General features: G+C 42.9%; 1 protein-coding gene across 4 annotated transcripts in view; it reads left to right on the forward strand.

Annotated features, from left to right (window-relative positions):
• SPOCK3 (SPARC (osteonectin), cwcv and kazal like domains proteoglycan 3) overlaps positions 1-23,709 on the forward strand; it is a 441,020-nt gene that overhangs the window by 277,773 nt on the left and 139,538 nt on the right. For all 4 annotated transcript variants that reach the window (XM_061199509.1, XM_061199508.1, XM_061199510.1 and 1 more), the window contains one exon: positions 11,474-11,588. In XM_061199509.1, the coding sequence (XP_061055492.1) occupies positions 11,474-11,588 (115 nt within the window). The remainder of the gene's footprint in view (positions 1-11,473; positions 11,589-23,709) is intronic.

The following is a 23,709-nucleotide window of genomic DNA, read 5'->3' on the forward strand; positions in this document are numbered from 1 at the left end:
AATTTAAGGGATTCTGTGTACTCAGTACCCCTGACACTTGAAAATCCCAACAGAAGTTCTCTCTGTAGAAAAGTACCAGGAATCCAGACTCCTAAGGATTCTCCATATGGTATTCTGCCAACTCTTTGCTCACATACCAATAAATCTTATAAGTAGAAGAAACACACTAATATAAATAAACCAACAAACTAAATGACAAAAGCCAACAGGTAAGGAGGGAACAATGTAAGAACAAAACCAGACAGGTTTCAACACTTAAATATCAAAATTATCAGATAAATAATTAGGTAAAACAGAACACACAACCACTATATGAAACGTTTTTAATGTGTAAAATGTTTACAGACTTAAAGTGGTATTGAAAGATACAGGAAGACCAACATAATTTCTGAAAATATTAGATTTGCAAAATAACCAAATATGACCTATTCAATTAAAAATATGATTAAAAATTAAACAGATGGATTAGACATTAGATGAAGAGAATTAATGAACTACAATATATGCATATGCATGTGATAACATACATATATAAAACAGAAAATATATGTAACAAAAATAAGTATATAAACATAATGTCTATGTGTATATATTTGTGTATTTATATATTTCAGAAAAATGACTATTTCAGAAAATATTTCAGAAAAATTATCCAAAAAGGGTAATAGGGGATAGAGACCAGAATGAGAAGGGATCAGTAAATTTAATCTGAGATACAGAAAGAGAAGCCAGAAATAATAAGGTGGAGAAAATGTTAAAAGAGATATTGAAATTTTTTCCAGAAATGTTGAAAGGCATGAATCTACAAATACAAGAAGTACAATGTGCCAGGTGAGAAAAGTAAGGAGAAATGATTGATTATCAAAATAAAATCCAGCCAGATTAAAAAGCCATATTACTTGCCAAAAATGTTATACCATTACACCAACAAAGATGATCTCAACAAGATTAATGGAATTCAGAGAACAGTAGAAAAGTACACTTACGACATTGAAAGCTAAAGATAATTAAAAGCAGATACTTCAGGAGAAAGTCTCTTCCAAGACTGCTACACAAACATCCTCGTACAGAACAAACTGTCTGTGCCTCTGCCGGGAAGACATGCAGAACTATGCGTGACCTAGCAGAACTGCCTCTTATCATATCCACCCTCATTCCCTATCTTCTTGGCCAGAGACTTCTCCTGTAAGTACCTCGCTGCATCAACCACTGCATCCATACGATCAACAGTGCAGGGGCCGATCCCGGTCAGTTTGTCTCAGGCAGCATTTAACGCAGGCTGACACCCAGGGCGATCCAAGCAGAAGGGGAGACCAGCCTGTTTGCAGTGTTGACCCCTCCCCTCTCCAGGGCCCTGGGCCCTACCTCCCCACAAACCCCGTAAACCTCCAAGGTCTGCCTTAGAAATCCAAGTGGCTTTTGCCTCAAGTGTCCGTCTTCGTCTCTCCACTTGGCCTGAGGATTTAACCCAGGGACAGCAGGATGCATTAGTGACTGCGTAGACCTCACTTGGCTGAGGAGGGTTTTAGGACAATGATGTCATCCAGTGGTCAGTCATGAAGCTGAAGTGAATCCCTTCCAGGAGCAACATGGTGTCATTGATCACCTCACCTAAGATCAGTGACAGTTTTTATATCAGCTTTTCTAATTGGATCCCTCCTGTTAGGGAGAGAACTTCCTGCAAGATGCTCGTAGGGATGAGTCAGGTGTGTCACCTGGAACTGAATGCCCGAGGGTCCCTTCCCTGTGGAGAGAGCTCCTCACGTATCTGAAGGCTACACCATCTGCTAGGGGCATTTCCTAAAGCAGGTGACGGTGTCAGACCACCCAGCAGGAGCACATCACCATTTTTTTAGGACAGAGGTGAGTTCATGCCTGGTGTCCATCACCAGTAATGTGCAGGGTGTCCTGGAAAGAGAGTGTTGTTAAAACTGCCATGACCTGCAGGCAGGACCTACGTTGTTCAGGGAACATAGGGTGACAGGGCATCCCATGTGCCCTCCAGCCTGGCTGGGAGAGCTTAGGTGTCCCAACTGAGTTGGAATAATTGACTCTGCTCCTTGTTTTTGGAGTGAAAGCTGGAAAGCAGCCTGTTCCCTGTGTCCTATGTTTTTCGAAAAGACTCCTGGTGGCATCCATCCACCTCCGAGGATGGCTAAGAATGGGGTCTGGGAAAGGCATCTGGACATGTCGGCAGGTGTTTACACAGGAGTTTCAGGAGCTGGTCCATGCCTTCCTGTTCCTGCAGGCTGTGTGGTAAGTTAGGAAGGATGGAGAAGGGGGGTCCAGGGAGGGCAACTCCAGCAGTCAGGTATCTTAAATAAGGCGTCTGCAGCACTGGGAGGGCACACAGGGCACCTGCCTTGAGGGGGAGAGACAGGCATGGTTCTGGAAGACGGAGCATCTGTGATGCCTCTCCCTCCGCCACTTCCCAGGGCCTGAGGCGTCCTCTCCCCGCGTTACCGTAAAATTACCCTGCCAATGACAGCAACTCAGAGGTCCCTTTTCTTCCTATCAGCCTCTCGACCTCACCCATAAACATTTCATCCATAAGCGTCCAGCCCAGGAGGGAAGAGGGCATTTTTGTGAAAGTTAGAGAGACCCGTTACATCCCCGCCTGTGACCTGCATGGACAAATGTCCAGGACCACCTCCATCCAACAGGGGAATCCAGGGGCTGGAACCAGAACTGAGTTTAATGCCCAAGGTCCCCTGTGGACAGGCCATCACGCAGAGGTCCAGCGTCGGACCAGCCTGCAACGTCAATTAGGAAAGAAAGTAAAGATCCTGAATGTCTAAATAAGGCCATATAGTCTCTCTCGTGCTTCCGTTACCCAGGAGCCAGCTGAGCGGTTACGTCCCCTTTCTGGAAGCAGTGGAATTGTGCCCACACTGCCTTAGTCAGTGAGACAGGTCCAGTCAGAAACCCTTTTGAGCAGGATTTTGAAGAGACCAGCCATTGCCTACCAAGATCAGTTGCTTGTGGACGATGAGGGGCAGGGACTGTCCCTTCAACACTGTGCCTGTCAGCCTGTGAATGAATAGATATTGTGATAAAAGTTGCCCTGAGGTCAAACGACAAATAGTCCAGTACGTCAAACTCATAACGCAGGTATGTCTCAGCACTGCGTCCACAGTCAGCTGATGCGACTGCAGTGGCAACAGTGTCACCTGAAAGCGGGTCAGGAGAGATTAGGCCCCAGAAGGGTTCATCGGGGGTGCAGTGGGGCGTGGACACAGCTTGCTGGACGGCTTCCGGTCAGCCTGTCAGCTGAGCTGATGAGAGGACCACGCAGAGAATCGTCATTCTCCCCGCAAGGCCCTAAGGGAGCAGTCCGGGGCCGGGGCTACTGTGGGGGTGGCGACCCAAGGGGTAACGGCGTTCCTTCCGCGTGGGAGACGCTGACCGTGCGAATCCACCCACGTAGTTTAAGGAGCCGTATTTAGTGAACAGGCCCCTGAAATTTGTTCGGAGTGGATCAGCCATCCCCGCCGTGCAGAGCGAGGCTTGACTCTCCGCACAGGGCCTCCTGTGGACGCCGAAGATGCCGGGCAGTGCAGGCGTCCGGCGGCGCCGCTCCGGCTCAGGCAGCGCGGGGCGTGGGCGCCGGCCGGGCCAGAAGGGGCCTCCGAAAGGGCAGCGGGCTTGCCTGCCCTGCCCGGGCCCTCGGCTCAATCCAGCGCCTCCTCCGCAGCAGGCCCGGCACGCCCGTCGCGGCCACACTTGCACGGCCCCTGCCGGGCCGCAGCTCTCGGCCGGAGGAGGGTGCGTGTGCGTGGCCCTCCGCCTCGTTCGGGACCTGGAAGGCCGGCCTCGTGCTCAGCAGAACGGCCTTCCGCGTCCCGCCCGGCGCTCGGGAGCCGTAAGCAGAGCCCGCCTGGCCGGCTTCGCTCGGTGCCGCGCCTTGCGCCCAGGCCCGGGGGGTCGGGAACCGGAGGACGGTGGGTGAGCCTGTCGCCGGCTTTGGCTTGTGACTGGCCTGAGGCCGTTTGCCCCGGGTATCTCCTCCTCTTCTGACCTGGGCTCGGGGCCCGGCGTCCTCTCTCCTCCAGAAAGGGTCTTCACTGCCGCAAAAACTGGAGAACTGTGAGGGCCTGGGATTTTCACCCTGTTTCACGCGCGCTGCAGAAGACACGGGCCTCCTGGGTCACTTGTTACGACACCAGCAGCTCGGTCTTCGTGCTGGCGTCCATTCTCCTTTCCCCGCGAGTCCCAAGGGCCGTGCAGAGTGACCCGGTTGGATGCTCCACACGCACGGGGTTTGTGTCACAACAGAGGAAACCCCACGTGTGACCATGGGCTGCAGACAGGCCTGCCCACCCTCTGCCCCCTGGGGGGCGTTACGTCTGTTTTACTGAGAAGCAAACAAATCTGCCTTCCCTGCAGAGGACACATCATCTCTCTCCGGCAAGGACACTCGATGTTCAGACAAATTTAAGAGATGACACAAAGCAAAAGGCACTCGTGCCTCTGTTCCCACGATGTGTAGAAACATAGGAGATCCCTGGGGACTCGACTCCCAATACTGCAGAATAGTCGGACAAACCAGATCTTCAGATAAAAGCCGCAGAAGATGAAAAGGATTACCGCATGATGATTCATATGTTAATTCACCTGGAAAATCGAAGAATTCCAGTCTTATGTGTGTATAGTTAGTCGCCAGATACATAAAGCAGTTTCTACAGGGAGAAACTGTCGCATCTCTCTGACACATGCTGAGATCTCAGCGCTCCTCTCTTAGAAACTGGTGGAGCTACAGGAAGAAAAGTTAGGTCCCTCCCTGGGCCTCGCGCTCCGTGGGACCCACTGCTCGAGGTGGGTTGAGCCGGTACCTCGGCCCCGGAGGGGTGCCTGCCTGTGCCTGAGAGCTTGGGCGTCCAGTGCGGCCGGTCCGGGACCTTCCGTGCTGAGGAGAGGACCGTGAGCGGTGCTGTGGAATAATTACGAAAGTATGTCGAGCATGTGAGTGGATCCACATTTCTCCTTGTTGAACGAAGTGCTGACAGACGCGGAAAATAGGCCTGAAGGGATCCTGGGCGTTGGATCGGAATCGGAGGGTTGCGTGTGAACTCATTTGAGTAGTTTTGTACACAAGGATGCATGTGAATTGGTCGCAGATGTATGTCTGTGTGAGTGTATGTTCCAGCAGGATGCTGGTTTATTTCTTAATATTGGATGCGCTGTCAGCCTCAGAAAGGCCGTCTAGTTTGCTGCCACTTTGCTTCACCTGACTCTGGCGTTTGTCCTTTTTACATTCACCTTCCCTGTAGTAACTCGTCCTTCATCCCGTGTTTTGTCCACCCCGATAGCAGGCCCTCCGTCCTTCCTGGGAAGCTGAGGATCTTCTCTCCCATCACGGTCTTGGTTGCAGGTGCCCTCTTGAGGTCAGTGGACAGAGGGCACCCTTGTTCTGGAGGCGCTAGCTCCTCAGTTACCCCCTCCCCTTTACTCAAGGGGACACTTGACACAGCGGGAAAACCAAGTCTTTTGTCCTGGTATCTTTGTGTCAAAGCTGATGGCACCCCTCTTCCCCTCTTTCTCTTTCCGTGCATCCCAAAGGGCATCTTTGCTAGCAGTGTATCAAACTGTATAGGGCAGCTGACCCTTCGGTGCATGTCTTAGCTTTAAGAGTAGTACATACTTTTTAATTACCAGGCGCTTGGTATTTCTTAAGCATGATAAACAAGGAATTTCCTCATGCTTTCTATTTATTAAAAAACAGTTAAAATGAAAAGTTCAGTATGTAAGCCCCACAGACATTGAAACGTGTGCACAAACTATCACACATCAGTGTTTCCATGTCTGGATAATTGTTGGCGTCTTCTGCTGCTTTGAGGTCTTCAGAGGCTTTTCTCTTGTTACCTAAATTTAACCTTCTGTCCTGATTCTTTCATCTCCTTGTATGTTTTTTAAAATGCACCTCTTGTTTCTTACTCCTATTCTTTTTTTAAAAATTCACTGTCATTTATATCTGTAAAAATAATGTCTCCTCAAATGTCATCCTCATTTTTAGGAGTGCTTGGTGTGACAACCTTCTGTGTTCATCCATTTCTTAAGTATTTTTAACCACTCCTGCACCTCTGGAAAATTCTGAGTTGTTATCTTACAAAGTTCATGTTATATATATGAAGGTAAATAAAGGAAATACAAATCAATAGTCATTTAAAATAATTTTATTAATTTCATGTATGTATTGTGTCAATCATCAAACAATATGTTTTTATAGGTCTTATTTTAATTGAAACTATTACTCATACTTGAAAGAAACTTTGATCTGGAGTAATTTAAGTAAGAATTTTGGTTTAATTATAAAATTCAGTGAAACATGTTAGCATGAAATGATGGTAAAATAAACATACTAGCTCTTTGACCCTTAAAATCTTTTAAATTTATTACCAGATTTTGAAGTCTAGAATAACTGTTTACAACAATGGCCTAACAAAGAGGAAAATCCATACATGAGCTCTGCCTTACGCACAGAAATCACGGACTAGGAGACCGTGATTAGATGGTCTTGCAGCTCCACTAAATAATTCAATGTATGAAAAGCGGGTTTTCTTTATGCATACACTAGCAGCCTTGCCTGAGGTGAGGGACATTACGCATCTTGACATTGTAGGATTACTCTGGATTAAATTGAGTTGAAGGCAGTGTAGGAACCCCAGGGACACCTGGGAACAAAGACTCAGCAAAGGAAAACCAGCCCCAAACCAGTTCTGAGTCCACACTCCACGCCCACTGTTTTCTCTTTGGCGTGGTCTGGTGCTGCCCTGCGGGGTGCTGTAAGCTCTGTGTGCCAAACAAGGCAGGTTTCTGCGGTGAGGTATTTAATTTTGGAAGAAAGAACATCTGTAATACTAATTCCTGTTGGCAGAATTGGAGACATACTGGTCCAGAGACTATACTAGATGTAAGAGAATGTGTGTGGCGAGGTGAGGGTTACGGATGCTCTTCTTGCCTCATTTTCCCCTGGCAGTTCTCCTTGTCAGGTGACTGAGTCACCAGCCAGAGCAGCAATATTCTACTATTCACGTCGACAGCACAGGACAAGGATTGTACATGTACGAACTCGGGTTGAAGCATCCTTCCTGCCCTCCTGTGACCTCACCTCGGTCAGCCCACATTCCGCTGGTCCTTTCCGAAGCCCAGTCTCTAGATGCTGACTGGAGGCCTGGTGGAGGGCAAGCCAAGTGTCTGGAAGAAGGGGACTGACGTGGCTCTCGGGGAGCCCCGGGGACTACTTGGGTGCAGGACCCTCATGTCTGTGCCCACACCTGCCGTGAGCCCCCAGGGGACCTGCCCCCCCCCCAGGTCCAGTTACGAACGTGGGAGGGCGACAGGTCACCTGAGTCCCCGTGTGAGGGTGTGTGATGGAACATTCTGTAGTGGAAAGAGAAGTAAGGTGCCCGAATCAGCAGGGTGTTGCTCGTTAACGAAATGTAAGGTGTTCCAAAAGGAGAAGTTAGGGTGTGCGCGCGGATGGTAAATCCCAGCTGAAGGAAGGGGTCGGGGTTTTACCCCCTCCTCGGCTGCCTTGGGCTGGGCTGGGCCACGCAGAGCAGGGACGAGGAAACGCAGGTGGAGGCTGTGCTCGGGAAGGGGGCGCCATGCTGGCGTGAGGAAAGCTACCTGTGAAAGCGCAGGGCGTGTCTGAGATCCTGGGCCTCTAAGGTATTAAAGGGGGATGATGTGGTGTGTTAGCCCATCCAACCCAGGTAAAACGGAGGCTAAAAAGTGATGCATAGCATTCCGTGTTCCTCAGTTTATTTTCACTTGAAGAAATGTGTTTATCACTACAATACCAAATAGAACATTGTTGCTGTTTTACCTGCTGCTAATTACATACTTGTTCTACATTAGAAACACTATAAAAGAGTGCTTGAATCCCATCTGAGCCATGTATTGATATTTCTGATCAGATGCAGAAGCTAAGTTTGACTTGTAAAATTTATTTTTAAAAGTATGCCTGTCTTACTCAATGATCAAAAGAGTAATGCATCAAATCCCAGAGCTTCACACTCAGGGATGCCTCATGAACGTTGCTGTTGATAAACTGTATGTTGTTGTCTTAGCTGCTTTGTATTTTCTGGGTTTTCTGGGAAATTAAAGTACTTGTAGGGCTTCCCTGGTGGCGCAGTGGTTAAGAATCCACCTGCCAATGCAGGGGACACGGATTCAAGCCCTGGTCTGGGAAGATCCCACATGCTTCAGAGCAACTAAGCCCATGTGCCACAACTACTGAGCCTGCGCTCTAGAGCCCGCATGCCGTAACTACTGAGCCTGCGTGCCACAACTACTGAAGCCCACATGCCGCAACTACTGAAGCCCACACGCTGCAACTACTGAAGCCCACGTGCCTAGAGCCCATGCTCCGCAACAGGAGAAGCCACCGCAATGAGAAGCCTGTGCACCACAACAAAGAGTAGCCCCTGCTCACCGCAACTAGAGAAAGCCCACGCACAGCAACAAAGACCCAACACAGCCAAACATAAATAAATAAAATAAATAAATTTACTAAAAAAAAATTAAAGAAATAAAGTACTTGTAGCTGATAGTTTGTTTATACCATTGTTTTTATTTTGTATGTGTTACTTTAGTGAATGCTCAAGAAAAAACACCCTAAGGAAGTGTGGATGAGGCCTTGAGAGTTTAGTTAATCCATCTGATGTCTTTTGGGAGACCAGCACCCCTAACCGGGCTTCTCAGCCTTGGCTCTACTGACATGCGAGGCCGGGTAGCGCTTTAATCTGGAGGGGCTGACCAGTGTGCTGCGAGGTGTTCAGTAGCGCTTCTGGCCTCTAACTAGTAATGCAGCAGTATCCCCCCGCCCCCCGCCCCATGGTCACAACCAAAACTGTCCCCAGATGTCCCCAGGGAGCAGAGTCAGCCCCTGGCCGAGAACCTCTGGTCTAAGCCATGTCCCTGACCATGGGGGTTACATCATCTTGCAAACCTTACCAGTGGCCAATCCCAGGGTCTCCTGGCCAGAGTCCTTTTCTGCGGGTGGGAAGATCACATCTTCTTCTTTGATCCTGTTTTTAAACAGATAACTTATTTTCCCTGACAGTTGTCAGTTTTGACATTAGAAAAACCATCCTGCAGGCTGACTCATCAGGATCACTGGTAACTCAAGTGTTCTCAAGACTAAAGGTCTTAGGTAATCAGGAATGCATTAATCTTGTCTTTCTCTACAGTATTTGCATTTTGGGGTAATTACAGACTAATGAGCATGCCCTTTATGTGATATTTTAGTTCACTTACACTGTTAAAATATTTCAGCTTTGTGATAATTAAGTAAACTGAATATTATTAATTAGAAATGCAATCAGTGGGTGTAGCTAAAAAATATTTTTAAATAGTACTTTTAATATCTTTATATTCTTTGAATAAAATTCTTCATGAAGATTTTTTTTCAAAATCCATAAGTTAAAAAAAAAATGCTTTTCTGATGACAGGAAGCTAGATTCCTATAACTATACACATAAGGTGTATTTGCTAGACATCTGATTCTGTTGCTGTTTACAGACATGCATACAGAAAAGAAGTGTTCCATAGAATCATTCTGAAAGAGAAATTGTTTCATTTACGAAGTAATTCTTTATAAAGAATTCTTTACAAAGCTACAACTTCATCATATCATGCAAGTTTTAAAAGACAGCTGTGAAATTTTTAAATTGTAACATATCCAAGAAAATTAGCTGAGGTCAAACATTTTTGATGAAAATTAAATCAACTTTTTATAAAGATTGTGCTATTTTTGTTGCTTATTCAGGTATTTTTCAGACATTCATTTTTTATTAAAAAAATCACTGCTAAAATAAACTACATTTAAAATGTAAATGAGTATGGCATAACATCTTTGAAAGGACCTAACATTTTCAAATTTCAAAATTCCACGTTAGCTGTAATTAATATTGACTTTTGGCTTTGTCTCTTCATACGCCACTTACAGTTGCTCTTGAACTTTTCTTAAATTGTGTCATTATCTTATGACCAATCCAGGTTTCTGAAATATTAAAAGTAGTTACAGTAAAGAATATTAAATTTGAAGTCTCAAGGTTTCATATAAATTGTCTTTTATTAAAACAGTCATAATCTATTTATTTCTACATTTGATTACTATTGGGCATTTTAAATTACATTTAAAATTCGTTGCAATTTTATATGACAAGGTCATTTTTCTTGGATTCTTGAAAGATTGAATAATGAAAAATAATGATACCTTTGAAAGAGTTTATTCCTCCAAAAAGGCCCACTAAGCCACTACAAATATATTCCAAGTGTAATAATTTTTTATCTTTTGTAACAGGCCTAGTTAAGAATTTTGCCTGTCCATTAGAGAGTTATTTGGCAAGGAAAAAAATGTTACATATATGTGAATAATCTGATTAGTCATTGGGTATATTCCGTGCTTCCTGATATCAGCTGAAGCTGAATTAAATTAGTCACTGGTACATTTGTCGATTGGAGCCAGAAAGTCTGCCCTATTTAATTTTAAAATCATTTGCACTGAGTAAATTATGGACACAGCCAGGAAAGAAATCACATTACTTCAGAATTAGCAAGATCTATATTTTTTAGAGGCAGAAGATAATTATTGCCTCTTAAATGATGGAGTAGGTTTGCAGTTTTTTAAATCATGTCAAATATACAGTTATAAAATATTATCTTAAGAATGATTTAAATTACTCAGGCTTAAAATTCTATAAAGAGCAATGTTTACAAACAAAATTAAAAGAAAAGTAAACTAAAAAAATGTCTTCACGTGCCATAACAATGTCGATCGTTTGCCTTTAATTTCATTCAGGTTTTATTCACATTTGCTGAGAGCCTGATTCATGGTAGCTACTACGATTTGATTCTTAAAATTCTGTGGATTAGATTTTTTACTGAAGTGTAGTTGATTTACAATGTTGTGTTAGTTTCAGGTGTACAGCCAAGTGTATCAGTTATGCATATATACATACGTGTATTCTTTTTCAGATTCTGTTCCCACATAGGTTATTACACAATATTGAGTAGAGTTCCCTGTGCTGTACAGTAGGTCCTTGTTGATTATCTATTTTATATAAAGTAGTGTGGATATGTCAATCCCAAACTCCTAATTTATCCCTCCCCTGCCTTTCCCCTTTGATATCCACAAGTTTGTTTTTTAAGTCTGTGGCTCTATTTCTGTTTTGTAAATAAGTTTACTCATATCACTCTTTTAGATTCCACTAGATTAGATATTATCTTCCCCATTATTCATATGAGGACTTGAGGCTGAGAACGTTTCAGAAGCTGGTCCAGACACCGCACTGGGAATAGCATCACAGAATGCAGATTCAGGTGTAACGCGCTCTGCTCTGTCCCATTCACCTCTCTGTCCTATAGCAGGTGTCATAGACCTGCAGGTGCCCTGTTGTCATGTTCTTGACTTCCTGTTGATATAACTAAATGTACTTGAATTACTACTTTTTCTCTTTTTATACAGTGCAAACTAGAATACCAGGCATGCATCTTAGGAAAACAGATCTCAGTCAAGTGTGAAGGACGTTGCCCGTGTCCTTCAGATACGACCATGGGCTCAAGCAGGAATATGAAGAGAGGTAGGTGATGAAAATTTATTTATACTTTTACGTTTGTTCCCTCTATTAAAATATCTTGCAGTGAATGTTAACTTATTGCATACACAATTAAATTTACTTCTATACATATACCGAACTTTTATAATTATACTGTAAGTGAATTTTTTTTTCCTTTAGCCTCAATTATTATAACAAGTAATGTCTCTCTGTAGATTTCTGTTACTTCAATAGTAACAGCTGGATGCTTATTTCTACATATAAGAAAACGACAGTGATGCCTCCTGTGAATTATTCTGCCTAAAATGTGTGTTTTACATCTATTTTTTCATTTGGAGCCAACAACTGATCAGTAGTAACATAGCAAGTGATAAATTAGTTTGGTCAAAATGAAACTGCTAAATCAATTAATACTAACCTTTTTAAATAAAGGTGTCTACCCCATGTAGAGCGTGTGTATGTGTATGTGTATGTACATGTGTGCCTGTGTGTGTATAAAATTTCCTGCTGAAGAATTTTATAAGTTAAACTTTCTTTCGATTAGAGTTCTTAAATCTTTATTTTTATTGGTTTGCTGTGGAATAAAGTAATGAAGTACATTTAACCCGACACAGGTTACAGTATATAAATTGACTTTTATAGGTTATATATTGTGGTTTACATGGCATTTTTATATTTGAGATACTGTTTATGCCTTTCAAAAAAATCTCCATGGCTGCTGGTTTCAGTTCTTCACAGCCATAGATGAAGGAGGAAATGCTGGGGCCAGGTGTTTCTTTAAGACAAAGACTGTTTCATAAGCATCATCGTCAACATTTATCATATTTTTTTTTTAATTAATTAATTTATTTATTTTTGGCTGTGTTGGGTCTTCGTTTCTGTGCGAGGGCTTTCTCTAGTTGCGGCAAGCGGGGGCCACTCTTCATCGCGTTGCGCGGGCCTCTCACTATCGCGGCCTCTCTAGTTGCGGAGCACAGGCTCCAGACGCGCAGGCTCAGTAGTTGTGGCTCACGGGCTTAGTTGCTCCGCGGCATGTGGGATCTTCCCAGACCAGGGCTCGAATCTGTGTCCCCTGCATTGGCAGGCAGATTCTCAGCCACTGCACCACCAGGGAAGCCCTCATATTTTTATAGCCATCTGAATCTTGTAATTTAACAACTACTATCGTGGGTCCTTGATGCAGAGAATTTGTTTTTGCCTTTTTCCTGACAAATATGAATAATGGATATGCAGATAGGAAAAAGACTTAGTGGATGTGAAGTGGGTTTAGTATAAGTCGTTATTGTCTTAAACATTCTATACCTGATATTCCATGTTACAGTCCCATTATCAATATGTTATTAGAGATAAAACTTTTGAAGTTCAGTCATGCCATTTATATTGGTCTTTACTTGTTAAGTAACATTTAAGATAATAATTTTAATTTTTGTGTGTGTATTTGGCTCCTTTAGCATCTTTTCTTTTTTTTAAACATGTTTATTGGAGTATAATTGCTTTACAATGTTGTGCTAGTTTCTGCTTTGTAACAAAGTGAATCAGTTATACATATACATATGTTCCCATCTCTCTTCCCTCTTGCATCGCCCTCCCTCCCACCCTCCCTATCCCACCCCTCTAGGTGGTCACAAAGCACCGAGCTGATCTCCCTGTGCTATGCGGCTGCTTCCCACTAGATATCTATTTTACGTTTGGTAGTGTATATATGTCCATGCCACTCTCTCACTTCGTCCCAGCTTATCCTTCCCCCTCCCCATGTCCTCAAGTCCATTCACTACATCTGCGTCTTTATTCTTGTCCTACCCCTAGGTTCTTCTTACCATATATATATATTTTTTTTAGATTCCATATATATGTGTTAGCATACGGTATTTGTTTTGCTCTTTCTGACTTACTTCACTCTGTATGACCGACTCTAGGTCCATCCACCTGACTACAAATAACTCAATTTCGTTTCTATTTATGGCTGAGGAATATTCCATTGTATATATGTGCCACATCTTCTTTATCCATTCATCTGTCGATGGACACTTAGGTTGCTTCCATGTCCTGGCTATTGTAAATAGTGCTGCAATGAGCATTGTGGTACATGACTCTTTTTGAATTATGGTTTTCTCAGGTATATGCCCAGTAGTGGGATCGCTGGGTGGTATGGTAGTTCTATTTTCAGTGTTTTAAGGAACCTCCATACTGTTCTCCATAGTGGCTGTATCAATTTACATTCCCACCAGCAGTGCAAGAGGGTTCCCTTTTCTCCACACCGTCTCAAGCATTTATTGTTTGTAGATTTTTTGCTGATGGCCATTCTGACCGGTGTCAGGTGATACCTCATTGTAGTTTTGATTTGCGTTTTTCTAATGATTAGTGATGTTGAGCATCCTTTCATGTGTTTGTTGGCAATCTGTATATCTTCTTTGGAGAAATGTCTATTGAGGTCTTCTGCCCATTTTTGGATTGGGTTGTTTGTTTTTTTGATATTGAGCTGCATGAGCTGCTTATAAATTTTGGAGATTAATTCGTTGTCATTTGCTTCATTTGCAAATATTTTCTCCCATTCTGAGGGTTGTCTTTTCGTCTTGTTTATGGTTGCCTTTGCTGTGCAAAAGCTTTTAAGTTTCACTAGGTCCCATTGTTTATTTTTGTTTTTATTTCCATTTCTCTAGGAGGTGGGTCAGAAAGGATCTTGCTGTGATTGATGTCATAGAGTGTTCTGCCTATGTTTTCCTCTAAGAGTTTTATAGTGTCTGGCCTTACATTTAGGTCTTTAATCCATTTTGAGTTTATTTTTGTGTATGGTGTTAGGGAGTGTTCTAATTTCATTCTTTTACATGTAGCTGTCCAGTTTTCCCAGCACCACTTATTGAAGAGGCTGTCTTTTCTCCATTGTATATGCTTTCATCCTTTATCAAACATAAGGTGACCGTATGTGCATGGGTTTATCTCTGGGCTTTCGATCCTGTTCCATTGATTTACATTTCTGTTTTTGTGCCAGTACCATACTGTCTTGATTACTGTAGCTTTATAGTATAGTCTGAAGTCAGGGAGCCTGATTCCTCCAGCTCCATTTTTCTTTCTCAAGATTGCTTTGGCTATTCGGGGTCTTTTGTGTTTCCATACAAACTGCAATTTTTTGTTCTAGTTCTGTGAAAAAAGCCATTGTAGTTTGATAGGGATTGCATTGAAACTGTAGATTGCTTTGGGTTGTATAGTCATTTTCACAGTGTTGATTCTTTCCAATCCAAGAACATGGTATATCTCTCCATCTGTTTGTATCCTCTTTAATTTCTTTCATCAGTGTCTTATAGTTTTCTGCATACAGGTCTTTTGTCTCCCTAGGTAGGTTTATTCCTAGGTATTTTATTCTTTTTGTTGCAATGGTAAATGTGGGTGTTTCCTTACTTTCTCTTTCAGATTTTTCGTCATTAGTGTATAGGAATGCAAGAGATTTCTGTGCATTAATTTTGTATCCTGCAACTTTACCAAATTCATTGATTAGCTCTGGTAGTTTTCTGGTAGCGTCTTTAGGATTCTCTATGTATAGTATCATGTCATCTGCAAACAGTGACAGCTTTACTTCTTCTTTTCTGATTTGGATTCCTTTTATTTCTTTTTCTTCTCTGATTTCTGTGGTTAAAACTTCCAAAACTATGTTGAATAATAGTGGTGAGAGTGGGCAACCTTGTCTTGTTCCTGAGCTTAGTAGAAATGTTTTCAGCTTTTCACCATTGAGAACGATGTTGGCTGTGGGTTTGTCATATATGGCCTTTATTATGTTGAGGTACGTTCCCTCTATGCCTACTTTCTTGAGGGTTTTTATCATAAATGGGTACTGAATTTTGTCAAAAGCTTTTTCTGCATCTATTGAGATGATCATATGGTTTTTCTCCTTCCATTTGTTAAAATGGCTTATCACATTGATTGATTTGCGTATATTGAAGAATCCTTGCAATCCTGTGATAAACCCCACTTGATCATGGTGTATGATCCTTTTAATGTGCTGTTGGATTCTGTTTGCTAGTATTTTCTTGAGGAATTTTGCATCTATGTTCATCAGTGATATTGGCCTGATATTGGCCTTTCTTTCTTTGTGACATCTTTGTCTGGTTTTGGTATCAGGGTGATGGTGGCCTCGTAGAATGAGATTGGGAATGTTCCTTCCTCTGCTATATTATGGAAGAGTTTGAGAAGAATAGGTGTTAGCTCTTCTCTAAATGTTTGATAGAATTCACCTGTGAAGCCATCTGGTCCTGGGCTTTTGTTTGTTGGAAGATTTTTAATCACAGTCTCAATTTCATTGCTGGTGATTGGTCTGTTTATAATTTCTATTTCTTCCTGGTTTAGTCTTGGAAGGTTGTGCTTTTTTAAGAATTTGTCCATTTCTTCCAGGTTGTCCATTTTATTGGCATATAGTCACTTGTAGTAATCTCTTATGATCCTTTGTATTTCTGCAGTGTCAGTTGTTACTTCTCCTTTTTCATTTCTAATTCTATTGATTTGGGTCTTCTCCCTTTTTTTGTTGATGAGTCTGGCTAATGGTTTATCAATTTTGTTTATCTTCTCAAAAAACCAGCTTTTAGTTTTATTGATCTTTGCTATTTTTTCCTTCATTTCTTTTTCATTTATTTCTGATTTGATCTTTATGATTTCTCTCCTTCTGCTAACATTGGGGTTTTTTTGTTCTTCTTTCTCTAATTGCTTTAGGTGTAAGGTTAGGTTGTTTATTTGAGATTTTTCTTGTTTCTTGAGGTAGGATTGTATTGCTATACACTTCCCTCTTAGATCTGCTTTTGCTGCATCCCATAGGTTTTGGGTCATTGTGTTTTCATTGTCATTTGTTTCTAGGTATTTTTTGATTTCCTCTTTGATTTCTTCAGTGATCTCTTGGTTATTAAGTAGTGTATTGTTTACCCTCCATGTATTTGTATTTTTTACAGACTTTTTCCTGTAATTTATATCTAATCTCATAGCGTTGTGGTCAGAAAAGATCCTTGGTACGATTGCAATTTTCTTAAATTTACGAAGGCTTGATTTGTGACCCAAGATACGATCTATCCTGAAGAATGTTCCATGAGCACTTGGGAAGAAAGTGTATTCTGTTGTTTTTGGATGGAATGTCTTATAAATATCAATTAAGTCCATCTTGTTTAATGTATCATTTAAAGCTTGTGTTTCCTTACTTATTTTCATTTTGGATGATCTGTCCATTGGTGAAAGTGGGGTGTTAAAATGCCCTACTATGATTGTGTTACTGTCGATTTCCTCTTTTATGGCTGTTAGCATTTGTCTTATGTATTGAGGTGCTCCTATGTTGGTGCATAAATATTTACAATTGTTATAACTTCTTCCTGGATTGATCCCTTGATCATTATGTAGTGTCCTTCTTTGTCTCTTGTAATAGTCTTTATTTTAAAGACTATTCTGTCTGATATGAGAATTGCTACTCCAGCTTTCTTTTGATTTCCATTTGCATGGAATATCTTCTTCCATACCCTCACTTTCAGTCTGTATGTGTCCCTAGGTCTGAAGTGGGTCTCTTGTAGACAGCATATATACGGGTCTTGTTTTTGTATCCATTCAGCCAGTCTGTGTATTTTGGTTGGAGCATTTCATCCATTTACATTTAAGGTAATTATCCATATGTATGTTCCTATTACCATTTTCTTAATTGTTTTCGGTTTGTTATTGTAGGTCTTTTCCTTCTCTTGTGTTTCCTGCCTAGAGAAGTTCCTTTAGCATTTGTTGTAAAGCTGGTTTGGTGGTGCTGAATTCTCTTAGCTTTTGCAGTCTGAAAAGGTTTTAATTTCTTTGTCGAATCTGAATGATATCCTTGCTAGGTGGAGTACTCTTGGTCGTGGGTTTTTCCCTTTCATCACTTTAAATATGTCCTTCCACTCCCTTCTGGCTTGCAGAGTTTCGCCTGAAAGATCAGCTGTTAACCTTATGGGGATTCCCTTGTATGTTATTTGTTGTTTTTCCCTTGCTCCTTTTAATATTTTTTCTTTGTATTTAATTTTTGATAGTTTGATTAATATGTGTCTTGGCATGTTTCTCCTTAGATTTATCCTGTATGGGACTCTCTGTGCTTCCTGGACTTGATTGACTATTTCCTTTCCCATATTAGGGAAGTTTTGAACTATAATCTCTTCAAATATTTTCTCAGTCCCTTTCTTTTTCTCTTCTTCTTTGGGACCCCCATAATTCGAATGTTGGTGCACTTAATGTTGTCCCAGAGGTCTCTGAGACTGTCCTCAATTCTTTTCATTCTTTTTTCTTTATTCTGCTCTGCAATAGTTATTTCCACTATTTTATCTTCCAGGTCACTTATCCGTTCTTCTGCCTCAGTTGTTCTGCTATTGATTCCTTCTAGAGAATTTTAAATTTCATTTATTGTGTTGTTCATCATTATTTGTTTGCTCTATAGTTCTTCTAGGTCCTTGTTAAACGTTTCTCGTATTTTCTCCATTCTATTTCCAAGGTTTTGGATCATCTTTACTATGATTCCTCTGAATTCTTTTTCCGGTAGACTGCCTATTTCCTCTTCATTTGTTTGATCTTGTGGGTTTTTACCTTGCTCCTTCATCTGCTTTGTGTTTCTCTGTCTTCTCATTTTGCTTAACTTACTGTGTTTGGGGTCTCCTTTTTGCAGGCTGTGGTTTCATAGTTCCCACTGTTTTTGGTGTCTGCCCCCAGTGGTAAGGTTAGTTCAGTGGGTTGTGTAGGCCTCGTAGTGGAGGGGACTAGTGTCTGTGTTCTGGAGGATGAGGCTAGATCTTGTCTTTCTGGTGGGCAGGACTGCATCTATTGGTGTGTTTGTGGGTGTCTGTGATCTTATTATGATTTTAGGCAGCCTCTCTGCTAATGGGTGGGGCTGTGTTCCTGTCTTGCTAGTTATTTGACCTAGGGTGTCCAGTACTGTAGCTTGCTGGTTGTTGAGTGGAGCTGGGTCTTAGCATTGAGATGGAGATCTCTGGGAGAGCTCTCGCCATTTGATATTACGTGGAGCTGAGAGGTCTCTAGTGGACCAATGTCCCGATATTGGCTCTCCCACCTCAGAAGCACAGGCCTGACACCTGGCCGGAGCACCTAGATCCTGTCAGCCACACGGCTCAGAAGAAAAGGGCGAAAAAAAGAAAGAATAAATAAATAAAGTTATTAAAATAAAAAATAATTATTAAAAATTAAAAAGTAATAAAAAAAAAAGAAAGAAGCGAGCAACCAAACCAAAAAACAAATCCACCATTGGTAACAAGTGTTAAAAACTATACTAAAAAAAAACCCCAAAACCAGACAGACAGAACCCTAGGACAAATGGTAAAAGCAAAGCTATACAGGCAAAATCACACACAGTCCACTGCCTCGATTTTGGGATGATTCTTTGTCTATTCAGGTATTCCACAGATGCAGGCTATGGCAAGTTGATTGTGGAGATTTAATCCGCTGCTCCTGAGGCTGCTGGGAGAGATTTCCCTTTCTCTTCTTTGTTCGCATGGCTCCTGGGGTTCAGCTTTGGATTTGGACCCGCCTCTGCGTGTAGGTCGCCTGAGGGTGTCTCTTCTTCGCTCAGACAGGACGGGATTAAAGGAGCAGCTGATTTGGGGGCTCTGGCTCACTCAGGCCAGGGGGAGGGAGGGGTACGGATTGCGGGGCGAGCCTGCGGCAGCAGAGGCCAGCGTGATATTGCACCAGCCCGAGGCGCGCCGTGCGTCTTCCCGGGGAAGTTGTCCCCGGATCACGGGACCCCGGCAGTGGCGGGCTGCACAGGCTCCTGGAAGGGGCAGTGTGGATAGTGACCTGTGCTCGCACACAGGCTTCTTGGTGGTGGCAGCAGCAGCCTTAGCGTCTCATGACCGTCTCTGGGGTCCGCGCTGATGGCCGCGGCTCGCGCCCGTCTCTGGAGCTCGTTTAGGCGGTGCTCTGAATCCCCTCTCCTCGCGCACCCCAAAACAATGGTCTCTTGCCTCTTAGGCAGGTCCAGACTTTTTCCCGGACTCCCTCCCGGCTAGCCGTGGCGCACTAGCCCCTTCAGGCTGTGTTCACGCAGCCAACCCAAGTCCTCTCCCTGGGATCCGACCGAAGCCCGAGCCTCAGCTTCCAGCCCCGCCCGCCCCGGCGGATGAGCAGACAAGCCTCTCGGGCTGGTGAGTGCTGCTCGGCGCCGAGCCTCTGTGCGGGAATCTCTCCGCTTTGCCCTCCGCACGCCTGTGGCTGCGCTCTCCTCCGTGGCTCCGAAGCTTCCCCCCTCTGCCACCCGCAGTCTCCGCCCGCGAAGGGGCTTCTAGTGTGTGGACACCTTTCCTCCTTCACACCTCCCTCCCACTGGTGCAGGTCCCGTCCCTATTCTTTTGTCTCTGTTGTTTCTTTTTTCTTTTGCCCTACCCAGGTACGTGGGGAATTTCTTGCCTTTTGGGAAGTCTGAGGTCTTCGGCCAGCATTCAGTAGGTGTTCTGTAGCAGTTGTTCCACATGTAGCTGTATTTCTCATGTATTTGTGGGGAAGAAGGTGATCTCCACGTCTTACTCTTCCACCATCTTGCAGGTCTTCCAATAGTTTTGATTTTAAAAGCTGTGTTATGTTTCACTTTTAGTAAAGCCAGTAATCTATGTTATTAATCAAAAGTCAATTAAGTGATTTGCAAGTTAGTGGTAAGCTGGTGTTCGAGCATTAGACGCCGTGCAGAGAGGCATCCGCAGGTGTAGGAAAGGCTCTGAGCTGCCTTGAAGGCTCCCGTTCTTCGAGCCTCACCCGCTTGCCTCCCCCCAGTCCCGAGTCCCCGCCTCTGAGCTTCATTCCTCTGGATACCCACCCCCACCCCGTCTCCCAGTCCAGGGGCTCTAGTGGAGCTCAAATAAGGATGGTCAGCATGACCTTGAACACACTGATCAGCCCCTGTGTAATTAAGAGCGAATTGTGTGTGTTTCCTATGGACTGAAGTGCTTGGGTGGCTGTGCCTGCCTCAGCCCTGACCCCGTTTACATCGTGGAATACACCTTCCTCTGAAAGTCACTTCGGGTATGAAGTGCCTCCTCCCTTTGTGTTGAACACGCACATCTCCTCTTCATCAGAAGCTTTTAAGGACAGCATTTGAGGAGAGTCATCCTAAGTGCACATGGACCTCTCACACAGCTTTTCTTCTCTAGGGAACCCTCAGTAAGATGCTCTGCCTTTAAACTTGCTTTTGTATGAGAACAGATGTTTGACGTGGGGTCGCTGTATCGTAACCTCCCACGAACTGCAGAATGAACTGAAAGTGCATTAGATGTGGACGGTAACACCTGTGAGAAGAAGACCGCTTGTCAACAGGGTTGTGTCGCATGTTCAAGTTCTCTGCATGGTGTTTATATTGATATGTTAAGAAGGAAACTTCCTAGAGCCGTATCAGCAGAGGATAGAGAGCGTTTGTGGTCAGTGTACGTAGAAACAGAGGCAAGAAGAACTTAAACTAGTCCTGCTCTGATGGATTGTCAGGGAAAAGCGAGTCCGGGATGTTAGCAGCTGCTGTGGAAGAGCAGTAAGGAAACTGTGATGGCATTTCTACACAGCACCAAAGGCCAAGAGACGTGGGGAATGTAAGACTCGGTTCAGTACCATTTCCCATCTTTCATCTGCCGTTTACATTGGAAGCAGGCCTTCAGCAGACTCTGCAGCCCAAGGAATTCTATTCAGTGTCATCTCTGTTCTGTAAAAAGTGAGGCAGAAACTGCCAACAATAAAACATTGCTTAAAACTTTCTAATTTCCTACATTTGAGGTCAGATTGACACAGTTATGTTTTCACTCTGTTAAGAGCAGAATGAGTTCTTTACATCTACTTGAAATATATTAAAACTAATAAAATATATTTGGGCTCCTACACTGTCAGTGGGAATGTAAACTGGTGCAGCCACTATGGAGAACGGTGTGGAGGTTCCTGAAAAAACGAAAAATAGAGCTCCCATATGACCCAGCAGTCCCACTCCTGGGCATATACCCGAAGGAAATCAAATGAGTATGTCAAAGAGATATCTGCCCAGCCATGATCATTGCAGCGTTCCTCACACTACCCAAGATACGGAAACAACCTAAGTGTTCGTTGATAGATGAATGGATAAAGGCATTGTGGTATATACATATAATGGAATATTACTCAGCCTTTAAAAAAAAAAAAGAAATCCTGCCATTTGCAACAACATGGATGAACTTGGAGGACACTATGCGAAGGGAAATAAGACAGGCCAAGGAAGAAAAACACTGCAGATCTCTCGTGTGTGTGGAATAAGAAAATGTGAAATGCATAGAAGCAGAGAGTAGAACAGTGGTTACCATGATGGTCAGGTGGGGACATGAGGAGGTGCCTGTGAGTGGGTGCAAAGCTGAGGTTACGTAGGTAAGTCTAGAGGTCTGACATACAGCATGGAGACTGTAGTTAATAAGAGTATGGAATACTGGAAACTTGCTAAGGGAACAGATTTCAGGTGTTCTCATCCCACACAAAAAAGAACTGTGTGAGGAGATGATATGAAAAGTAGCTTGACTGTAGCAATCATTTCACTATATCTATAGCTATATATAGACATATGTATTATATATATAGAATCATGTTGTACACCTTAAATATAGACAATTTTTATTTTAAAAAATAGAATAACATAAAGATCTCCTCAGGTAAAGCTAGGTGAGAGGGGACAGAATAGAAGAAGACGATGGATCCCTGGAGGCATTGAAGGCATGGGGCTCCATTTGTGCTGGGGTCTTGGGGCTTTCATAAAGGATGCCATCCGGTCATGGCCAGAGGTGCAGACTCTGGGTTTAATTCATTAGAGTCAGACATAAGAAGAAGTCAAGGTTCTTGAGCAGAGAGCATTTCCAAAACAGTTTTCCTAAGTTTTATCTGTGCTGTTGTGCTACAGGGGTGATGTTTGTTTGTTTGTTTGGGTGGTGCAGTCACAGGAGATGCATTTAAAGGCTGCTCAGTAATTCAGAAAGAAGGCACTTAGGTCCCAGCAAAGGCAATAGATGTAGAAATAAGAGGAGAGATTGAATTTGAGTAATGTCGCTGAGATGAAATCCACAAAATGGAATACGATTGGCGAGGAAACAGACTGTTTCAAAGGTAATTGTGAGTTTAGTGATCTGGGTGATTTATAGAAGACTAACCAAAATGCCACCTGAGATTTTTCTGGGCCTGTGGTTGATGGTCTCCATTATATCCTCACCGCATTGTTTTGTACAACTCGAGGTCCCTTTTATCAGAAGCTGAGAATCATGTAACTCAGCGGTCCCCAACCTTTTTGGCACCAGAGACCGGTTTTGTGGAAGACAATTTTTCCACGGACCGGGGGTGGGGAAATGGTTTCAGGATGATTCAAGAGCATTACATTAATTGTGCACTTTATTTCTATTATTATTACATTGTAATATATAATGAAATAATTATACAACTCACCATAAGGCTGACAGGAGGCGGGGCTCAGGTGGTAATGCGAGTGATGGGGAGCGGCAGTAAATACAGATGAAGCTTCACTCACTCGCCCGCCACTCATCTCCTGCTGTGCAGGTCGGTTCCTGACGGGCTGCGGACCGGTACTGGTCTGCGTCCCAGGGGTTGGGGACCCCTGATGTAACTCATCTTATTTTCCTCTATGCCTTATTCTGTCAGAATTAAACAGATGCTCAATGACAGTAATTCTTTTATCCTGCACTAGGAGTTACTTGGTCCTAACTCTGATTGTGTGTGTGTGTGTGTTTTCACTGTTCCAGAGAATTTCTTTTTGTTTTCTGTTGTTACCCTCTGGGGTAGCATCATTCATTGTCTAAGAGTATAGATTTTAGAATCCCAGTTCTGCACTAGCCGTGTGGCCTTTGGCAATTTATTTAAATTTATGAGTCTCAGTTTCTTCATCTGTAAAATACAAAATATATAAATTATAAAGATTTATGGATGTATTTCCTCAAGTGAAACCTTCTTTTAATTTCTATTTCATTTTAATTGATGCTACTTGTAAAATGCTGTTGAATTCTAACAAAGTGTAGAATTTTTTCATACCTTAAATGTCACTCACTTGTAATTTTATTTTTTGTGCTTTTTTTTAATCAGGTTGCATTACCAAAAAAGTTGGAGAGTTTCCATCTTTTTTATAGTCAATAGCATTTATATAATTTAGAAATTATCT

Source organism: Eubalaena glacialis, chromosome 9, assembly GCF_028564815.1.
Source record: "Eubalaena glacialis isolate mEubGla1 chromosome 9, mEubGla1.1.hap2.+ XY, whole genome shotgun sequence".
Taxonomy (NCBI): Eukaryota; Metazoa; Chordata; class Mammalia; order Artiodactyla; family Balaenidae; genus Eubalaena; species Eubalaena glacialis.